Raw genomic sequence first — 21997 nt, forward strand, 5'->3', positions numbered from 1 at the left:
TCTTTTAAAATGGTTGCAGAAGTCATTAAGAGGGGATTTAATTTCTTTTCCAAGTATATGGATATGGATTCAGTACACCAATTTCTTCCCGCTACTATGGGTCTCATAGAGGGATTTTCCTTATTTTTATGAATTTTTGGTTGTCATAGGAATGGTGGGGCTGGTTATCTCAAAATATCTGAACAGAACATCATCCATGAGACCCAAACTATGCAGTTCCTTTAACTTATTGACTTTACATATCATTTGCTCCATCTGTACATCATTAATACATTCATAGAATTGTGTGTCCTTTAACATTTCATTCCTTTTCTTTTCATAAACATCTTTATCTAACAGCACTACCTGTCCCCCTTTATCTGCTGGTCTAATTACAATATGTGGGTACTGTTGTAAATCTAACATCACTTTTATTCATTTGCTGTTAAGTTATTCCATTTATACTTAGCTTCTTTCTTTTCCTGTTCATAGTAAGTTTTATAAAATTCTTCTATATACAACTGTTCAAATGCATTAATCAGTGAATGCTGCTTAGGTATAAATAAACTGGGTTTCTTAAACACATTTTCTTGACATTCATTATTACCAAACATCATTTTGAGCATTAAATTTCTTGTAAACATTTTTAAGTCCAAAATCAGGCTAGTAATGTCACTATCCATTGCTGGTATGAAGGAGAGTCCCTTTTGTAATACATTTACTTCATCCACTGTTAAAACATGTGTGGATAAATTAACTATTAAGTTCTTACTTTGTTGAATGCTTTTTTTATCATATAAGGACTCACCCCTTCTTCCTGTAGCTTCCTTTTTCCTCGCATAACTCTTCTCCCTCTCATCTGTTGATTCTTTGCCCCTCAGCTCAGCGACCTCTCTCTTATTGGTAGCGGAAAGCTTAATGGCTCTTTCTTTTGATTGTATATCAGTTCTGATTCCAAAAAAGCAGTTTGTTGGTTTACAGTACATCTTTTAGAATTTGGTATTCTTGTAGAAAATAGTTGAAGTATTCTTTATATATTTTTATATGTATTTATGTAATGCATTAGAAAGGAATGAATGTAAAGTAATATGGCTTTAAGAATCAATTAAGCTGAATATCTTTGGATATAAAATGGGTGTGCTTACTAAGATGATTCATGCACCTGAAGAAGCCTAATGGTGAAAGCGTTTGTGTGAGTTCCTTACTATTAAAGAAGTTTGTTTTTAAAGAAGCTGGAGACTGGTCTTTGCCTAGCATATTTCTGTATACTTTGATAAAGTCACCAAGGCAACAGATGAGGGTAAAATGGTGCATACGGCCTACCTTGATCTGGGTAAGGCATTTAATGCAATACTCCATTCAGGCATTGTTAGCAAACTCACAAAATAAGGCTGTGCTGAATAGCCAGCTAGTTCACAGATACAACACTACTTACCCAAAGTTCTAAACCAGTTGCATAGCTAAGGCTAAGGCAGGGCGAAGGAAGTAACTTCCCCAAGGCACAAAATGTTAGGGGGTGCAGCTGGCCAATTGGCCATCCAATTCATCCCACTGTCTGGTTCTTTAGTTCATACCAGTGTTTAAAAGCCAGCATTACATTTGTGGTCAAATCCAAGGACTGTAGTGCTCCATGTGTGGTCTACTCTAAACACTTTAAAGTAAAATTGTTCTTTTTAGTCAAACCAGAGTGTTATAGCACTCCACGTGTGGTCTAAACTGTATGTAGTAAGCAGTTTGCTACAGTTAAAAAGTAAAAAAAATATTTATTTAAACTGAAATCTGACATTGTAGAGTTCTGTGTGGGGTATAAACTGTAGCATCCCCTTGCTACATTTGTAACATGCAGTTTGTTAGTTTAAAATTAAAAAAAAAATTCCTTATTAACATCTTAGGAAGGAGGGTCAGAGGTAACATATAAAAATGGGACCTGATTGGCTTCTGCATTTCAGGAGTCCCAGGTACTTGATTGTGGACTTTTTTTTTTTTTTGGCTTGTCCATTGAAGACCTAGGGCAGGAGTAAGAGGAGCATGTATCTGGCCACCTGGTTGGTGTGCCACTGTAAGAAGTGAACTTTTTTGTTTGTTTCCTTGTTTTTTGCTATTCCACTGAAGAGCTGGAACAGGAGGCAAGGGGTGTGTATCTGCAGACCTTTTTTTTTTTTGAATAGGAGCAGCAAAGGAGGACAAGTTGAACCAGTTATGTTTTTATTCTAAAGCAATGTAGCATAGAAATAACTTAAGAAAACGTTAATCATGTTCCTTTCATAAGCTATTGTAACACATGCAGTTGAAAAAATCTCTGAGATTCAAATCAGGTGTCTTTCCAGTTGCCTGTGTTGGTTGCCTTCCTCTCTGTGGTATTTGTATATTCATTCCCATTCCTCCTGAACTCTTCTACAAAATGTCTCCACCATTGTGCCTCTTTTGCCCTCTACTTTTCCCATCTGATTGAGTGCCCCCTGCAAACTTCCTTTCTGATCACATTGTGTTATTTGGTTCCTACCTGACTACCTCTGGCTCTGATACCTACCCTTATCACTTGTCATTACTATTGACATCCATCTCTCTGTCTACCATGGCTTCCTTATTAACATCCTGCCTTTCAAGGCTGCATCTCCCATATTCTCCCTTCACCTTCCTCTCATGTCACTCCATTTGCCTTTGCACCTCTGACAACCTCTACCCACATTCTCAGTGTCCCCGAAGCCTCCTGGGGAAAACAGCTGATCCACATCAAAAGCACCACACAATGTCTCTCACTCTTCTTGTCCAGCCTGTTTTGCTCCTTTCATATCCTATGGTTGCATCAATATTTTTTATTATTTTATTTGTGCTTGTTTTTTTAAGTTTATATTTGTACCTAAATCATTATTTTAAATTTTATTTGCAGGGCAGTAAAAGGAACTAGGTCAGAGACTCTAAAAGTAAGCTGAAAAGGATGTTAAACTATTACAGATATTGCAGTGTGTAATTAGTGGATAGGAATATATATGAAAGAGCAGATAACTGATGTTTAATCAGTTTAAGAGAGGGCCTTTCTAATATTATCTTTTAGTACTATTATAGGCAGATGAGAGTGTGTGTGTGTGTGTGTGTGTGTAGGGGGGGTGCTTCTAAATAAATGTACGTAAGGGGTGGGCAACTCAAGAGCCACTGGGCATAAAAATATATAACATAGTCAAGATTGCTATAGTAGGGCGATCAGTAATCATCACAGAGCAGTTTTACCAGGCATTTCTCACAATTAGACCTCAATCTGTTTTCCTTAAATTAAAAAGGAATGTTCTTTCTTGTCTCTTTCCCTGATTTAGATAAATTAATCCCATTGGAAGTCAAAGAATGCAGCACAAATGTTTGCTTCCTGGCCCTAATCTAGAATGTTTTTAAACCCATGGCTTTCACAATTAAAAGGAAACAGAAAGGACATTGCCACAACAATCTGTGGTGCTAAGGGTGAAGCCAACAACCTCCACAAACTTGCAGTCAATTCCCAATGTCAAAGTTACTTGGATTACTGTTGCTCAAGTATACCAACTTGAGGTGGACTTTGCCTGCCCACATAAGGGCACTTTCTATTGCTAAAAGTTCACTATTTCTCAGCTTGCAGTCTCCCAGAGAAAGAGGAACATAGGTTTTGATCTGTATGTCACTGATCGCTCTGGTTTCTGTATCTCTCTCAACCTCTTAGCACAACAAATCTGGACACAGCCAAGCCTGGCAAGCCACAAATAATGGGGAACAAAGAACAAAAATAGAGACTGATTTTAAATATTGCTCTTATAAACTTAGAAAGTTGCTGCTAGAATAACAGGGTTTCTGACTGCCGTTACTGTAATGATGCATGCTTAATAGTTCCAATGACCAATAGACCTGTGAAATGCACTGAGGAGACAGGAAGGGAGTTCTCTGTCTTTAAAACATCCCTTTGTAAATAGCCAGTTGTTCTCATGCTGAATTTTTATCTGAAGATAACTATATGATGGATATCATTGATAAAGGTTGTCCAAGACAGGGATACAAATGTATTGCAATGCATCCAAACAGGAAGTTATCCTCCATGGAGCACTGAGAGTTTTGAACAGTGTTTATGGCAACTGCAGTGAAATAGTCAAGGAATGGAACACTGGAATGGCTGCAGAGGGGGGTTGCACAGGGGGGGGGGGGTGTCCGGCTTTGCACCCTCCCTTGCAAAAAATCCTGTGGGCTACCATGAATGCTGCTTAAGGCTAGGAACTTACCTGCCTGGGACACATATTCTGTGAGTTCAATCATGTCTCTCTTTATATAGTCCAGGGAGGTATGTCTCAAGTCTTTCACGCCAACATGGACTATGACAAAGTCATAACAGTACCTGTTGTTGTGAGACTGGAGTGCCTATTGGATATGGCAGATTCTGGCCCCTGACAGACAACTAACCGTGACTTTCTCCTTATCCAGCCTGGTGACAGGCACATCTGTGTGTCTCACAATGGAGTCTCCTATGACTAATATGTTGGGTTTATGGTCAAGCCTTAGTGGCTGTGAGACACAGGTGTGTGAACTATGCATGGTATGTGGTGTGGAGGGCTGTGGAGATCGTGTGTTTCTGCCTCGGAGGTCTCCTTTGTTTGGGTATGTTTTTGTTGAGGACCTCCACATATGTGGGTGTGTGCTGTGTAGGTGTAGGTGTGGGTGTTGTTTGAGGTTAGTGATGGTGTCGACAACCTTCTCAGTGCCAGACAAACTGGCTTGTTTGGGGGAGAGCATAGACTCTAGATTCCTAATGTAATTGCATCTCTCACAAATTGTGTTCCTAGTAGTATAGTTACCTGTGTGCATGAGGCAGTTGCTACACTGTCTCAGGATGCCCATATCAACCAGACTGGCAGGAGAAACTGTAGGAAATTGTCCATCCATATTTGTCAGAATCTGAGGGCGAAAGGCCAGGGAGAGCTAAGGGGTAGGCCTAAAGCCCAAGTACAAACTAAGAGACTTAGAATAACACTTACAATTTAAACAGGTTATAAACAAGCCATAATAAATGCAACAGAAAAGATGCAATACAAGCAGCACCAAGCAGCAGAAAAAGCAAGATGAAGTAATAGAATCAGAGGAGGAAACACAAATACAGTAAAAGCAGCTGAATAAAGTGTGTTTTTTTTTCTTGTTTGTTTGTTAGTAAAGTGGAAAGGGAGAGAGGAGGAACAGAAAATAATTCATACAATGTTCCACTACAGTTTCCAGTAAGAAGAGGTCACTTACTGGAGAAAATCATAATTTAGGTCACAATGTTGCTGCATATGCAGTTACAAACACTTATGCAGTATTAAATATGATCTAGATAATTCATAGGTTCATACTAGGCAAACTGCCCTTGCGAGCCATTTTAAGCCTAGCCAATTACCCCATGTGAGAATCAAACCCTGCACCTTGTGTTCATAAGGTAAAGACCTTAACCATTATGCCAACCTCCCTAACTGGCTGTGTAGCTGGCTCCTGCCAAGGAGGATTCAGTGTGCATCTGCATGGAGGGAAAGTGTTATTTGTCATTGTGCTTTGCTGGTTATGGCCTTCACCTCTAGTAAACGTCTTGACTAGAAAATCTGTTTCCCCCTAGCTGTACCATTTTTGAAGAGCAAACTAAAAGGACATCCTTCTTTAGCATCTAGGAAAAAGGATAAATAAAAATAACTAAAATACATTTGTTTTCATTTATGTGGAAGTGGTGCCTATTAAAATGTCAAGGATCATAACTGCAATGCTCAGAATAAGAGAACTGCAAGTTTAAATATCAGGGAATACATACGAAGTCCAAGGCTGCAGCATCTTAGTCTATATATCTTTTGAAGAAATATGTTTAAGTAATAGAGCTGAGGAGGCACAGCCCTCCATGTCAGGAAGTGAGTTTGAAAAGGGTGTAATAGCAAGGTGACCAACTGTCCCAGTTTTTCCAGGACAGTCCTGGTTTGGAAGTCTCTGTCCTAGAATCCTGAGCATTGTATTTGGGACAAAGAAATGTCCTAGTTTAGACTGCTCAGAATGAATGGTTACCTGGCTTCCCAGGGCAGCCAGTTGCCCTGCTTTCCCATCCTGAGCAGCTCTGGGTACTTTGCGAATTTTTGGGGATGCCATTGGGTATGGGGTAAGGTCGGATGCCTTCACCATGGCAGCAGCCTTCCAGGCTCTGTCACCATCCATCAGTCACTCCCTCAAAGACTTCCATCGTGGGGGGCTCTGCCTGACCCCACTCACCCAGGCAGGAGCTCTCCAGGACCCACACCCATCAGTCCGGCACTCCCTTACTGACTTCTGTTAACAGGCCTCCCCGCTGCCTCCATGTCTCCTGCAGGCTGCCAAATCATGCCAGATTGCTCAAGCCCCCGGACCCTCTCAGAGGATATTCCCTCCAATTCCATCTGCCCCTCCAGAACTCCCCTTGGCTGCTGAGGGGCAGATCTGCTCTCATGAAGACTTCAGAGTCCCCCTGCTTTCCCATCCAGAGCAGTTCTGGGGACTTTGAGATTTTTCAAGGATGCTGTTGATTATGGAGTGAAGATGGATGCCTCTGCCCTGGCAGGAGCTCTCCAGGAACCTCTGCCGTCTGCCCTGGAGCTTCCTCAAGGATTTCCATCATGGGGAGCTCTGCCTGACCCCGCTCACCCAGGCAGGAGCCCTCCAGGGCCTACCACTGTCCGCCAGTCACTCCCTTAAGGACTTCCATCATGGTGGAGCTGTGCCTGACCCTGCTCACCCAGGCAGGAACTCTCCAGGCCCCACTACTGTCCACCCCAGTGCTCCCTTAAGGACTTCCATTGTGGGGAGCTCTGCCTAACCCACCCTCACCCAGGCAGGAGCTCACCCAGCCCTGTTACTATCTGCCTCTCTCCCCTTCCAGACTTCTGTCCCAGAGAGGGCATGGTCCGTACCCCCTCACCCAGGTGGGAGCTATCCTGTCCCAGTCACTTGCCACCTCTCTCTCTCTTCCAGACTTCCATCAGGATGGACCCCCTCCAGGCTTCCACTTCTACCCAGGAGAGAGAGCTCTTTTCCAGGGTTACATATATCCTGACTGTTGCCAAATCATGCAGTGTCATGCATGCTGCTGGAGCCTCTCAGGGGAACTTCCCAGCCTTATGGACCTCTGCTGGGCTGCAAAGCCTCAGACAGTCCCTCAACCAGACTTCCGTGACACTGGTTCTCCCCTTTGCCTTGCACCTAGGGCTTTCAAACTCACAGGGGAGATGACCCTAGGTCCCCCCATCTCTGCGCTTTATGTGGCACACCTCAGCCTCTCTTCCCCATGGTGCCAGGCACCAACAAATGTGCATCGTTTCAAGCCTCCTGGCATGTGGCCTCTTGCCTCCTGGGTGGTACTTTTCAAAGAGTGGCATCCCCACAGTGCCAGGTGAACGACGGGTGGCCAATCTGCTGGCCATGGTGCGAGATGACATGGCGGCCCTATCGCCACTCCCATGGGGGTCGTGAGAATGGCATTGCAGGCCTGGCTTCCCGGGGCAGCCCTCAAGTGTCCCAGTTTAGGTCCTGTAACAAAATGGTCACCTTGGTAATAGAGAGTTTTCAAATTCAGTTCCTTTTATTGTATCTTTAAACCTCACTTTTTTTGAAACTTTAGGACATGCAGTATGAGGTCTCATAATTCTAACAGGGAATAATGTGGAAATTAAAATATCAGCCATTATGAAAAACATTTGCAATTCACAAATGCATTAACAGCCTTTCAGTGTATGTAGTCTATGCCATTTATTGTCTTTGCCAAAGTCTGCTCATTGCTAATAAAAAGGGCCTCATGAAAAAGTTACAAGAATGTTTGTATGACAGTTGCTCAACAAACTGTTTGTCCACTCTTCCTTCATTCACAAATATTTCCTTAACAGGTCAAAAAAGCATGAATTGCATTTGTTTGGTTTAGATCCTTCACACTCCACAGGCAAGAGTCCTCGACCCCTAATACTCAACCTTATTAATAAGTATCACTGAGAATAATGCATGCCAAGGAAAGTTAAATGCATGACTGTAGCAGAGTTTGTTGAAATATTGTATTGTATCTCCAGCTTGAAAGATAGTATTTTTAATGGCATCATCATTGATATTGTCAGTGTTGATTAATTAGTAATCACTGAATCAGAATAATGCCAAACAACAATACATCAGTGATATTAAAAGCTGTGTACCTTATGACTGGGAGGTTGCATAGGCTCAGAAGCGCACATGCATCTCTTATGGTTTCTGTGGTTGCTTGCTTAGTATTCTAGGCAAGTGATCACAGTGACCATAAGAGGTCTAGCCATATACACCTTTAAGAAGACGCGCTTAAAAGTTCTTACCTCGCTTTATTGCCCACCACCCAAATCAAGCAAGTCCACTCATGACAACACTGGTCTAAATATATGCCTATCCATCCAGTCAAGACTAACAGGTAAAGTAGTACTTTGCTTGACCATTAGTGGTAATTTATTCCATAGGCTGGGAACATGTTGAGTGAGTCTTGTTTATTTGTTAATTTCAATGCAGGTCCCTAAAGAGGTGTTTGTAAATCCACTGGTTTTGTGAAGAAATAGCAGGCCAAACAGGAATAGGTCTTTCATGTCTCAAAAAAGTGAGCTACAGATCACACTGAAGCAGCCAGTAGGCTACTGGTTATAAGGAGAGTTGTACTAATCTAGCTGGATAACTGAAAGATTTAAAGCCTTTAATTTTTTTGGTTAGAAATTGCTGGGACCTTCCAGTCGAGTGATATGCTTGGATTTGTACATACCAAATGGGGCACTGCATTCCATGATAGGTCTGATAATGAAATATTACAGTGGCAAGATGACTTCTTTGGATTTTGAAGATATTCTCTTGGAAATAAACTGGGCCAGAAAGAAGGATTTCCTGACTATGGTGGAAATATGATGATCAATGAGAAAGAGCTGTTCACATAAGAACCCAGGCCTCTTATAGGTCCATAGGTTCTTAGGTGTTTACTAGGCTAATGGTCACAAGGGCCTTTTTAAGCCTAGCCATGCATTCCAAATCTCTGACGAGTTCTGATACCCTTGATAAGTGTAAGCATGGGCCTGGGAGATGAACCATTTACAGGTTACCTGTTTACATCAGAGACATAGGTGCCAAACCAGGGATGAATTTCCAGTTTCCCATCCAATTGTCCAAGTTGCACTTGAATTGGATTAGGGAGAAACTCAGGTTCACATCGATGGGGAGCCTGTTCCATAGACAGGGTAGTCTCTGGGATACATACCTATCTCTCCAGCAGGTCCTACTTATATCATAGGCAAGGTTTAAGTCTTTAGAATGGGCAATTCTGGTACTGTTTGTTTTGGGGATATGCAATAGGTCCATCAGAGTGGGGTCTGACAATGTTCTGTATGCCAGGCATAGAACTCCCCTCAAAAGATTGTAGGAGGCAGAATACAGGGATAGGGCCTTGAGGCAGTCTGCACAGGACATATTACTTATACCCTGTATTCTTTTAGTGAGGAATCTCTGTGGACACTCCAGTTGTTGGATATGCCTGGTTAGGTATATACCAAAGGGGGCATTATACTCAGTGATAGGTCTGATGAATGCCGAATACAGTAAAACAATGACTTCCTTGGACTTGTATGCCATACCTTTGTTTATAAGTTGCACAACATAGAATGATTTCCTCACCACTGTAGACACGTGATGATGAAAGGCTAGATTACTATCTATGTGTGTCCCTAAGTCCCTGACTACTGGGTAAACTCTACGGGCCGTGTTGTCAATATGATAGTTACCAGGGATGGATGAGTTCCGAAAAGATACTATTATGCATTTCTTGACATTTAGTTTTAGTCCATGACTCTGACGCCAGTTGTTTGTCTGTGTCAGCCCCTCCTGGAGAACATTTGTGTCAATGTGAGATTCAATGACAGTTCCTAATTTGCAATCATCTGCAAACTTAGTCATCCAGAGACTATTGACATTGGCCTTGACTTCTGAGAAGTAAATGCCAAAAAGGAGTGGTCCAAGGACTGCTCCCTGAGGGACTTCACTTGTGACTGGCCTCTTTGTAGAGGTGGACTCCACAACTCTAACTTCCTGGGTCCTGTCTGTGAGCCAGTTGGCTATCCACTGGGTGACGTACGGGTTTGTACCTAACCTCCTGAGTTTGTCAACAATGCCTGAGTGGGGTAAGGCACTATTGAGAACAGCATCAAACACTGATGACAGTGGGATTCGAAACCAAGCATGAAGAGCACACTGGATTAGTAATCCACACCTTAACCACTTGGTTATCTCGTCTGTGGTGACTGTATCTGTTTAAAGAGGAGTACCACTCATAACATACAAAGTAGGAACAGCTTTTTTGTCGAATGTTACTATGATACACTTTTTTGCATTTAGCTTAAGACAATTTTCAGTACACTGGATATTTGTATATTCCTGCCCTTACTGGAGCTGTTTAGTATCAGCAGATGAGTGGATAACAGTGCCCAGCTTACAAACATCAGCAAATTTGGTTGACTACACTTCAAGGACATTGGCTTGGATATCTGTAAAGAAAATGTCAGAAAAAGGAAGGGGCCTGCACTAAATATGAAGCTTCCCAAGTAAGCATCCTATCATTTCTTCTGAAAGGATACCATTTTGTCCATGGCACCAAATATTCCTTTGAATTCATTGCTGGACAGCATGCCACCACTTTCTCTTGCAGGCTACTCTGTAAAAAAATATTTTTCTAGGTCAGACTTGAATTTTCCACCTTTCATCTGTCAGCTGTTCCTTTCCTTCTCACTTCTGTCCTTCCAGGTAGGCCCTAGTAATATGAGAAACTGCTACCATGTTCTCATTATATTTCTTTTCTTCAAAATATAAATTTTCAGGGCTTTCAATCTGTTTCATCATCTCTCCTGTGCCCATGCTTGTGATAAGACATACACTTAAGAACTGGATTGACTCCAGAACATACAGATCTGACTTTGGTAAGATTACCTGTCACTATCTATAGGTCTTTAACTATGGTATCATTTTTTAGGATTTGACCATTTACTTTGTAGTAATATGTCTTTTTTACCTAGTTTCATAATGTTATATTTAATCTTCATCATCATCAACCTTCTTTTTCCTTTTTTTCTATATGGGATTGAGATATCATGTCAATTGTTGTCACTTCTCTTGATTTATAGGTTCATAGGTGTGTACTAGGCCAATGGCCCTGGAGCCTTTACAAGCCTAGCCCAAAAAACTGCCGAGGCACTGTGCCACCTGATGTTAGTTCACAGTGCCTCTATCCAATAGGGCAACTGGAATGATCCCTGGAGTGAACTTTCTGTTGCCCATCCACTCGCCATGATTTCTCTTGAAGAGGGCCAGTGAGGTGCTCTGGTTGACATGAATGGAAAGCTTATTCCAGAATATGGGCAGTCTTTGCAAGATGAACCTGTCCCTGCAACATGTTCTGTTAATTGTGGTAATGAGGTTGTGATCTCTAGAGAGTGTGGCACGGGGGGATTGGGATTTCTTTAGGTGTAGCATTTCAAGTAGGGCTGGGTCGGACATGGCTTTGTAAGTCAAGCAGAGATCACCTCTAAGTAGACTATAACAGACTGAGAACAGCTGAAGTTTCTTGAGTCTGCCCATGTAGGACATGTGTTTAAGGCCTAGGATCCTTTCTGTGAGGTACTTTTGTGGCCTCTTCAGCTGTTGTAGGTGTTTGGTCAGGTACATGCCAAATGGGGCATTATATTCGATGACTGGTCTAATGAGGAATGAGTAGAGAGGGATGATGACCTCTTTCTTCCTGGATGTGAAATCTTTGGTTATAAGATGTACCACGTAGAAGGACTTTCTGACCACAGTGGCAATGTGGTGGTCGAAGATGAGGTGGCTGTTGACCTGGGTGCCCAGATCTCTTATGGCCCCTTCAGTGCTCAGTGGGCTTCCATCAACGTGGTAATTCATGGGAACTGAATTTTTTCCAAAGGAGATGATAACGCATTTTTTGGCATTAAGCTTGAAGCCATGGTTCCAATACCAGTACCAGTCATTGGTCTCAGAGAGGCCCTTTTGTAGGATGTCTGCATCGCTTGGGGAGTTGATAATGACTCATAGCTTGCAGACGTCAGCGAACTTGGCTAGCCAAAGTCCTTCTGTGTTGGCCTGGACTTCTGAGAAATAGATGCCAAACAGGAGAGGACCCAGGACCGAGCCCTGTGGGACTCCACTCATGACTGGTCGACAGTCTGACATGGAATCTGCAACTTTCACTCTGTTGGTCACTATCTGTGAGCCAATTTGCAACCTATCCAGTGATGCATGCATTGATGCCTTGTTTGGTGAGTTTATTAATGATACCTGAGTGGGGAAAAAGAAGTTATGCCTTACCATAACGTTCCATCTGAGTTGTTGATCTTCTTCCAGTCATCACTGTTGGATTCGGCCTAATACCAAGCTTGAGTACACCAAAAACTCTCGAGTTAAGCTGCTACTCACAATGTCCTTCTCCCAGTTACCTCAGATCGAGTTTGCATGCAACATATAGAAGAAAAACAGAAAACAGAGGCCATTTCTGTGTAGAAACTCTGAAACACCACAAGGACCCAGAAGAACCACCAGGAGCCTTTGGTGTGGGACGGTGGGAGGGTGTGATGACTGGAAGAAGATCAACAACTCACATGGAACGTTATGGTAAGAAATAACTTCTTTATCTGAAGTTGTTAATCTTCTTCCTATTCATCACTGATAGGACAGAATCCCAAGCTACTTGGAGAACCTGGATGGTCCCTATGGAAGAACATTCCTGCAAACCATTGAGCTGAAGGCCGCTCTTCCCCTGGAGACCAAATCCAATTTGTAATGCTTGATGAAAGTATGAGGTTTAGCCCAAATGGCTGCTGCACAAATGTCATCCATGGAAGCCCTGGAGTGAAAGGTAACCAAAGTTGCGATGGCCCCAGTTGCATGAGCTTTGATTTGAATGGGTTTAGATTAATTCGGTAGGGAGTATGAAAAGGTAATGCAATCTCTGAGCCATTTTGATAAAGTAACTTTTGATACAGCACATCCCATTCTTGGACCAGAAAAGGAAATGAAAAGTTGGTCCGTCTTGCAGAAGGACTTAGTCCTGTCCAGGTAAAAGCATAGTTGTCTATGTACGGCCAGTGAATGTAGACAGTATTCTCTCGTTGGAATAATTTGGAAAAAACACAAGGAGCTCAATGGACTGATTAATAGAGAAGTCAGACACCACTTTGGGGAGAAAGGATGGGTTAGTACGAAGGGATACTCTGTCCTTTTGGAAAATTAGATACAGGCTCTTGATGCATAAGGCTTGTAACTCAGATATCCGTCTGGCTGATGTGACCGCTACCAAACACAACGATTTCCATGACAGGAATTTAAGTTCACATGTTGCAGCAGGCTCAAAGGGGGGTAGAGAGAGAGACTGTACAACCAGGGAGAGATTCCATGTCTCCACAGGTTGCCTGATAGGAGGGTCTGCTATGGAAAATTCCCTTGAGAAAGGTCTTGCAAAGATGGGTGGAGATAAGAGGGATGCCACTTGAGCCATTATGGAAATTGGAAATACCTGCTTAATGGACTCGAATAGTAGAAGCTGATGCCCCATTGTCAAACAACTCAGAAAGATACTGAACTATAGCAGCTGTAGAATTTGAAAAAGAATCTTGCATCTGATTATTTGACCAGATAGCGAATCTTTTCCATTTGCCCATGTAGAGTTTTCTGGTGGATGGTTTATAGGAGGCCAGAATAATATCTCGGACAGGTGAGCAGAGGTTTTCCTGCCTGGTGACTAACGGAAGTGGAGAAACCAAGCTGTCAGCTTGAGAGTGGATAGATGATGGGGAAGGAAAAAGATCGCAGCAAGGCTGGCCCCAACGGCTGAAGATTTCTATTGTCACATTTGGGTTGAGAGACCACTCGTGTGGATGGAGGATGCATCTGCTCAGCCTGTCCACAATCACGTTGGAGCTCCCCAAGATATATGTTGCGATTAAAAGGCGGTTGGAAGCTATCGCCCAGTGCCACATTCTCATGGCCTCATGACATAGGGGGTAGGATTTGGTCCCTCCCCGTTTGTTTATGTACCAGACAACTGACATATTGTCCAACTGGATTGCAATCGTTCCTAATGGAAGGAGTGGATGAAGTGCCTTAACTCCAGGACACTGATATGCAAGTTGACCTCTAAGCTGGACTACGCGCCTTGGACTGTCTTTCCCTGGAAATGTCTCCCCCCACCCTATCAGGGAAGCGTCCGTGGTCACCGTGGCATTGGGTTGGGGAGTCTGGAAGGGGCAACACCAAATATTTTCATCTGTTCTCATCCACCAGAGGAGATAGTGTTTGCAGGAATTGGTGATGAGGATCTGTGAGTTCAGAGGATTGAGATTGGATATCCACTGGGACAAAAGGAGCCATTGTAGTAGTCTCATATGCAATCTTGCTAGGGGAATAATTGGGATGGCTGCCACCATGGACCCCAGAGCCTGTAGAACTTCCCTTGAAGACACCTTCCTTCAACAGAGTATCACTTGTACTTGTAACCTTAATCTCTGAAGTCTGTGATGAGGAAGAGAGACTTGGCTTGTTTGAGTATTGAATACTGCTCCTATAAATTTAAATTGTTGGGTTGGATGGAGGTTGGATTTTTCCCAAGTATTGTGATGCCTAGGAACTCCACCAGTGCTAGAGTGCAGCGGAGGGCCCTGACCAGTAGGCGCTTGGTGGGGGCGGAGAGGAGCCAGTCATCTAGATATGGAAACACCTGGAATCCCTGAAGTCTCAGATGAGCTGCCACCACTGCTAGGCATTTCCTTAACACTCTGGGAGCCGTTGAGAGACCAAACAAATGTCAGGCTCTGAATTGGTAATGACTGGCTCCCAGCCGGAAGCAAAGGAGACTCCTGGAGCGCTTGTCCATTTTGATGTGGTAATATGCATCCCGGAGGTCTATCGAGCACATCCACACACCCTCCCGAAGAAATGGGAGAATGGATTATATCGTGACCATGCGGAATTTGGTCTGAACTACTGATTTGTTTAGCTGGCTGAAATCCAAAACAGGTCTCCATTCCCCAGTCTTTTTTGGCACCAAAAAGAATCTTGAGTAAAAACCGGATCCGCACTGGTCTGGGGAGACTTGTTGGACAACTCATTTTAGGCACAGCTTTCTTATTTCTGAAGCTGCCTCTTCCCTTTGACTGGGTGGAACATCGGGAAGGCATTTTTGGAGGTCTTGGATAAGAGATTATAGGGATGTAATAACCTCTTGAAATTATCCTCTGCACCTACTGATCATTTGCAATCGAGTGCCAGGCAGTTTGGTGCAGAGAAAAATGAGCCCCGACTGCTTCCAGAGGAAAGTAATTTGGCAGCACTTCAGGAGTGCTGATAAGGTCGTCCAGAGAAAGAATTCCTGGAGTCCTGATTTCGGGGACCCCCTCTGCCCCGAAAGGGGTGTCTTCCATTATTGGAACCCCCTCTGCTCTGAGGGAGTCCTCACCACATGCACTATGGAAAGGGCCTTGAGATTTTTTGTGCCTTACCTTTCCACTCCTCTGGTTCCTGGAGAAAGAGCACTGAGGCTTGGAAAAATGTAAGCCAATGGCAGACAAGGTTTTTTCGTCCTGCTCGCACCTGGCTAATGTGTCCTTCACTTTCGAACCGAACAGAGTGGACAGTTCAATAGGGACATTCAAGAAGGAAGACTTGAAGGAGTCCGTGAGGTCACAAATACGCATCCAGGCATGACGTCTCATAACTACACCTGCAGCCACAGCTCTAGCCACCCCTTCGGTTGCATGGGACAGCAACCTCATGGACTAGTTGGAGATCGACTCTAGGGTAGCAAGCTGGGAAGCAACTTTGTCATCAGCGCCAAGGAGAGGAGTCCTCCCACAGACGTCGGAGCTATGGGCCTCGGAACCGAAGAGTCCAAGGGAGGAGAATATGTGGGAGTCGCAGAGGCAATGGACCCAAAACCCAAAGTGGAATGGGTTTTAAGAAAATTTTTAATCCCTCTGGCTGTCAGCAGCTGATCGAACAGGCACACCACATCAAATTCAGATAGACTCCTGGTGGGCTTTACCGACACTCCTGAGGGGGAGTCAGGTCAGTCCAAAAAGGGGCTAAAGACTTGTCCTGAAAACAGATCCAAAGACGGGGAGTACTGGGTCCATGGTGTAGTAAAAGTCAGCACCGAGGATTCCAGTTTCGAAATAGACAAAAGGGGGACTATCGGTGACGAGAAAGGGCTCGAAGCCGAATTAATAGCTGGAGTGGAAGTCATTGGTACCGATCTCGGAATGGAGATATGAGACGTCGGTGCTAAGGTAATGGCAGGCAATAAGGCTGGAGCCGAAATTACAGTCAGAACCGTAGCAGTCGGTGCCAAGGGCGGCGCCGATGTGGAAGTCATTACAACATCTGTAGAGGCCACTGGAGCAGAGCTCGAAGCAGAGGTGGTCGGAACTGAGGAGGCGATCTTGTGCTTCGTGGAAGACTTATGGGCCTTGTGCTTATGAGGCTTGCCCCTATCACCAGCCGGTGAAGAAGGGTCAGAATGAGGACTTTTTGTTGTCCTTAGATGGAGGGGTTGAGACCTCTGATGCAGAAAGAGCCTCAGAAAAAAAGAGAAGAAAGCAGGCCTTTCAGAATAAGTTTATTCCTTCTTTCATTCAGCATCCGCTGACAGAAACTGACAAAAATCTGACAGGAAGGTTTCACAGATAAGTGTGGAACCCCCAAACAATATACACATTCCTCATGCAGGTTGCTATTGGGGAGTTTACCACTGCAGGAAGTGCAATGCTTAAACCCCGAAGTCCCTTTCTTTTCAGACATACTCCGAAAAAAAGAAACAAATCAACAATCCAAAAAAGGGATAGAAAAGGAAAGAAGAGAAAATATCGACAATGGTATTAAGAATACCACAAGGGTAAGAAGGGCATTACCAACAATGGTAAAAAAGGAAGATACCTGTGGGTAGAGCTGTAAAGATAAATAGATATAGAAAAGTTTTTGAGAGGAAAAAAACGTATAAAATATTAAAAATCTTGAAAAATACAACACTTAGCTGGAGACCTCGGTGAAACGCTGCTATATGGCTTCATAGCAAATGAGATCTGAGGTAACTGGGAGAAGGGCACTGTAGGTAGCAGCTTAGCTCAAGAGTTTTTGGTGTACGCGAGCTTGGTATTAGGCCGACTCGGTTCCGAAGGCTCAGAACCGAACCCATCAGTGATGAATAGGAAGAAGGTTAACAATTTCAGATTGGTATCAAAGGCCTTGGCCAGTTTGACGTAGGCTGTATATATTGCCTTACCCTCATCCACAGCCTTGGTGACTGCCTCGAAGAAGTCAACCAGGTGCAGCAGGCAGGATCTCCCCTTGACAAAGCCAAACTGTGTGGGGTCAAGACTTTGGAGATTGTCTATATCTTTGTTAAGCAGGTCCATGATGATGCGCTCCATAGCTTTGCATACCAGACTCGTCAGGCTAATGAGGCGATACATCCCAGGGTTTGTAGTTGCTCCCCCTTTATGGAGTGGGATGACTGTAGCAGTGTACCATTCATTAGGGACATAGCCTGAGGTAAGGCTGTAATAGAACAGGGCACACAGATGTGGTGCCAATTTGTTTTGTAGCTCATGTAGGATGCAGCCAGGGATATCATCAGGTCCCATGGATGCTGTATTCTTAGCTTTGGACAATGCGGCTTTTACCTGTTTACCTGTGCTGCAAAAATTGTAGGTACCAGACTTTCTTCTGGTACTGTGATAGGACCCTTGGGGGGGGGGGGGGGGGTAAAGTTGGCACTGAATCTATCGGCCAGTATTTTGGCTATATCTGTTGGCTCAGTATAGGAAGTGCCATTGTGCAATAACTCAGAGCAAATCTGGGTATTGCCTTTGAGGTTTTTGATATAGCTATAGAAGGCTTTGTGGTTGTTTTTGGTGTCAGCTGCAATTCTACCTTCATAGCTGGCTTTAGAGGATTTGATAAGGGATCTTAGTTTTTTGTTGAGACTGATAAGGGAGGTTTTCCAGTCTTGTGACTTAATTTTTTTCTGCAACAGTTTCTTCCTTCTGTTATAGAGTTTATTAATGGCTGGGGACCACCAGATTGGCTTCCTTTTTTTGGAGGAGAGTGTTTTAGTTCTGACTGGTTTGGCAAGGTCCATGCATTTGTGTACATGCTCGTACAGTTCATTGGTGTATGATTTGGCAGTCATGCAGCTATATTCAATTGACATGGATGCCGAGAAGTTAGCCAACTCTGTTTTTAGAAGCCCAAAGTCGGCTTTAGAGAAGTTTTCCAGGGTGGCCACCTTAGCAGGGGTGTAGGTGAGATGGAGATTTCCATGATGATCAGTTTGTGGTCAAATTTAATGAGGGAGGAACTGACTATAGGTGTGGAGCAATGGTCTCCCATGTTGGTGGTAACCAGGTCGAGGATGTTGCTTCTGCTAGTGCGGGTCAGAATGAGCTGGTCCAGGGCATTGGAACTGATAAATTCCAGAAAGCGTTGGGCCTGCACATTGGTACTTGAATAGTTTTCCCAATTGATGGAAGGGTAGTTGAAGTCACCCAGTATGAGAGTATTGGATTGGACCTTGGCAGATTCCAGGGTGTTTAGGAACTTGGAGTGAGAGTCTAGGGACATGTTTGGGGTTCTGTAGCAGGCTATGACTTGTATCGCTGTCTTACCCAGTGTTAGTTGTACCTGAAGTATCTCAGATGCATTGTGCTGGGCTACCAGTCAAGAGGTGTGCGTATCCTTTAAGAATATGGAGACACCACCGCCTTTGGAGCTTCCAGCCATACTCTGGGGCCAAAAGGTATGGAATGAGTTGTAGCCTGGGAGGGCAGGGGTGCTTTCTGCCTCTTTAAACCAGGTGTCTGTTACAGCACAGATGTCAACATTCTCCATTTTGACGAGAGTTTCAAGCGAGTGCATCTTTAGATTTAGACTTTTAGCATTGAGCAGCATGACCCTCAGATTGCATTTGTTTGTAGCTGTTATGGTGGAATTTTGGTCTTTGGAACACTGCCTAAAAAAGGCACTATAGGGGTGGCAAGAGCCTTAGCCAGTAACCGGAATCCCAGGGGTGACAGATGCAGGCCGTCTCTGGCAAAGCATCGAGGTTTGTTGATCATGTCGTCCCAGGCAGACAGGTACTGGATCCCCTTAGAATGACACCAGAAACTTAGCCAATTGTTGAAGTCAATCATTTTCTGCTCATATTGTGGTATCATTCTGAGTGAAGGTAGAATACTGCTTAGGGCTAGGGTCATACCTGCCTGGGCCACATAATCCAAGAGTTCCATCACATCTCTTTTCATGTAGTCCAGGGAGGTACGTCTCAGGTCATTCACACCCACATGAACAATGACCAAGTCATATTTGTACTTGTTGTGGAGTGACCTGAGTGCATGTGTTACGTGGCAGATCCTAGCACTAGATAGACAAGTGACTGTCACCTTCTCCTTGTTTATCCTAGTGAGTGGGACATCAGTGTGCCTCATATGATTGCCATTCTCCTACCTTTCTTTGACAATCTTTCATGCAGTCTGTCCATCTACTGGCTGAATATCCTCACTTCCCCTTGCCTTCTTCTGGTCTCTCCTCAATCTTTTTACCAAATTGTCTTCTGTTTCTTGCAAATGTGTCAAAACTACTGTATTCTTTCTGTTTGACGTTCAAGGCAAATGGGGCTACTTTGGCTTCTGCTCTGATGTCATTTCTTTATCTGTTCTACAGTGTGCATAAGATCACCCGTCTCAGGCACTTAATCTCCATCACCCCTAGCTTCCTTAGCTGCTTTGCCTTCACTACCCAAATACAGATGTATCTGTAATACCACTAATATGCACATCAAATATGCTTTACTATTAACTTTTGTATTCTCATTTTAACACATTCTGGTAATTTATCAGCCTTTTCTCATCCTTACTTACTTTCTACATTGTGCTTTGCCTTTCAGCACAACAGACTAAAGCTCACCATTGTAGTTTTAGCCAATACTGTGCTTTGCCTTTAAGCTCATCAGATTAGCCATCCATTCACAGTTTCCCACCCACAGTTCCCTGCTTCAGGAATCCTAAAGCATACAGTACACAGTGTGTACTTTAGACTCAGTCAAGGCTCAGAGAAGCAGAAGCTCAAAGCCCCATTCCACAGGCTAGAAGTTTATTTGCAGCTGCAGCTTGCTGGAAGCATCAGTCATGGATACCACAACTTAATCTAATGCCTCTACAAGACATATGTCCCCTACAGAAGTTCTTTAATCAGTTCACAGTTATATTTTGAAAGCAAGCTTTAAAATAATGATGGAATTCAGCTTGAATCATAAAGTTATAGCATTGCTCAACAGGAGTACATCTAGTTTCCTCCAGTGCCAAATACTGCACCTTCGTATGGATTACGTCATTTCTAATCTTATTTTCTCTCCCTTTAGAATGTGCTCCCAAGATGTTTCACAGAAAATGAAACTTTTAAGGGCTCTAAGTGTAGACGAACAGCCCAGTTTGTGAATATAAACTGTAGCAATCATCACCAATTATTTAAATTAGCTTCCAGCAGTGCACCAGTTTTTAAAAGTTGGTAGCACTTGGTTTCATAATTAAGTAGTTGCTCATTTTTTTCCCCACTTTTGGTCTTTCTCATCTCATGTGTCATGAGTATTGTTTTTCTATACAGGACCTTGATGTTTTTTCCAGCAGTGATACCACCCATAGATTCACTCCTGTTCTAAGGAATCTATTAATCCAGGCTGACTCCATCATTTGGAAGCACATCATTAATATTAAAAATTCCATCTGAAAATAAAATTAACAATGTTTTTGTTTAGTGTATCAGGAAAACTTACTTGTGCCACCACTCGTTTGTTATAATTGTATTAAGAATAGGAAAAAACATTAAGACATTTTAACAGCTGTTGCCATTCATACTATCTGAAAGATATGTGCTGGTGATTTTGCTTCCTTGCATAGCATTTCTTTCATTTTCTCTGATTTGATAGGTGACTTATACAGATCCTCCTGAAAGATGGTTACAGGAGATGAAATGCGATTAATGTCTGCCATTCCCGCTGTGTTTGAAGTTCTGCAATAAGTAGATGCAGAGAGATTAACAAAGAGTATTGCTCAAATGTGCTTTTCTAAAAAAATCACTGCTGTAGCACATACATAAAACTTTGTAATTTCATTGAAGTGGCACATCCATATATGAATAAATATGATTATTCCATACATGACTTCTTAAAATATGTAATGTAAAACCCCAGAGCATACACAGTTCTACCACCTCTGTGACCAACCAAGTCTACAAAAACAGAACAGCAAGTTATATAGTTATATATCAACAACGGTGTAAGCAGGTTAGCCCAGTAGCTAAAAAAAAACAGGTACAAGATAATTCCATCGTTGGTTTAATATCCACAGCATGAAATGTCTTGCCAATGTAGATGAGACCTTTGGATTTCTGATATGAACTGTCACACTTCATAGGTTCATAGTAGATAACTAGGCTAATGACCTCAGGGAGCTTTTGTAAGCCTAGCCATGCTTTCCCAAGGTAGGAATCAAACTATGTACCTTGTGCCTGTAGGACCACTACAGGCAAATGATGAAGAAAACATATATTTTTTATCTTGCCATGATTTACTACACCTCCTAAAGCTGCCTGCAGCAAAATAAGTACTCATTCCTAATTTTATTTTGTTTTTACTCTTGTCTGCCCTCATGGGGGCAGACATCGTGATTCCTTTGGAAAGCTAAATCTGTCCCATAATGCACAGACTGAGAACAAATAGCCCTACCATTTGTTGTCAGACTAGACTTCCATTCACTTAGAATAGAACACCTGAAAAAAACTGCCAAGTTTGAGAGTCTGCAGTTCATGTGTCATTGACTGGTATGCGCTAAGTTTTACAAATGTTGTTCCTACTGATGTACTATGCATTCTCTGAAAGAAACTTGCAAAAGTGTTAACAAATTACTGAGATAAAAAAGACTTTTCACAAGGA

The 21997-nt window shown here is 43.1% G+C and overlaps 1 protein-coding gene across 7 annotated transcripts in view; it reads right to left on the bottom strand.

Moving 5' to 3' along the window:
• FAM227A (family with sequence similarity 227 member A) overlaps positions 1-21997 on the bottom strand; it is a 1098330-nt gene that overhangs the window by 965294 nt on the left and 111039 nt on the right. For all 7 annotated transcript variants that reach the window (XM_044067984.1, XM_044067970.1, XM_044067965.1 and 4 more), the window contains one exon: positions 20936-21075. In XM_044067984.1, the coding sequence (XP_043923919.1) occupies positions 20936-21056 (121 nt within the window). In that variant the 5' untranslated portion in view covers positions 21057-21075. The remainder of the gene's footprint in view (positions 1-20935; positions 21076-21997) is intronic.

The sequence above is a fragment of the Protopterus annectens genome, chromosome 1.part0 (genome assembly GCF_019279795.1).
Source record: "Protopterus annectens isolate FY-2018-M chromosome 1.part0, PAN1.0, whole genome shotgun sequence".
Lineage (NCBI taxonomy): Eukaryota > Metazoa > Chordata > Ceratodontiformes > Protopteridae > Protopterus > Protopterus annectens.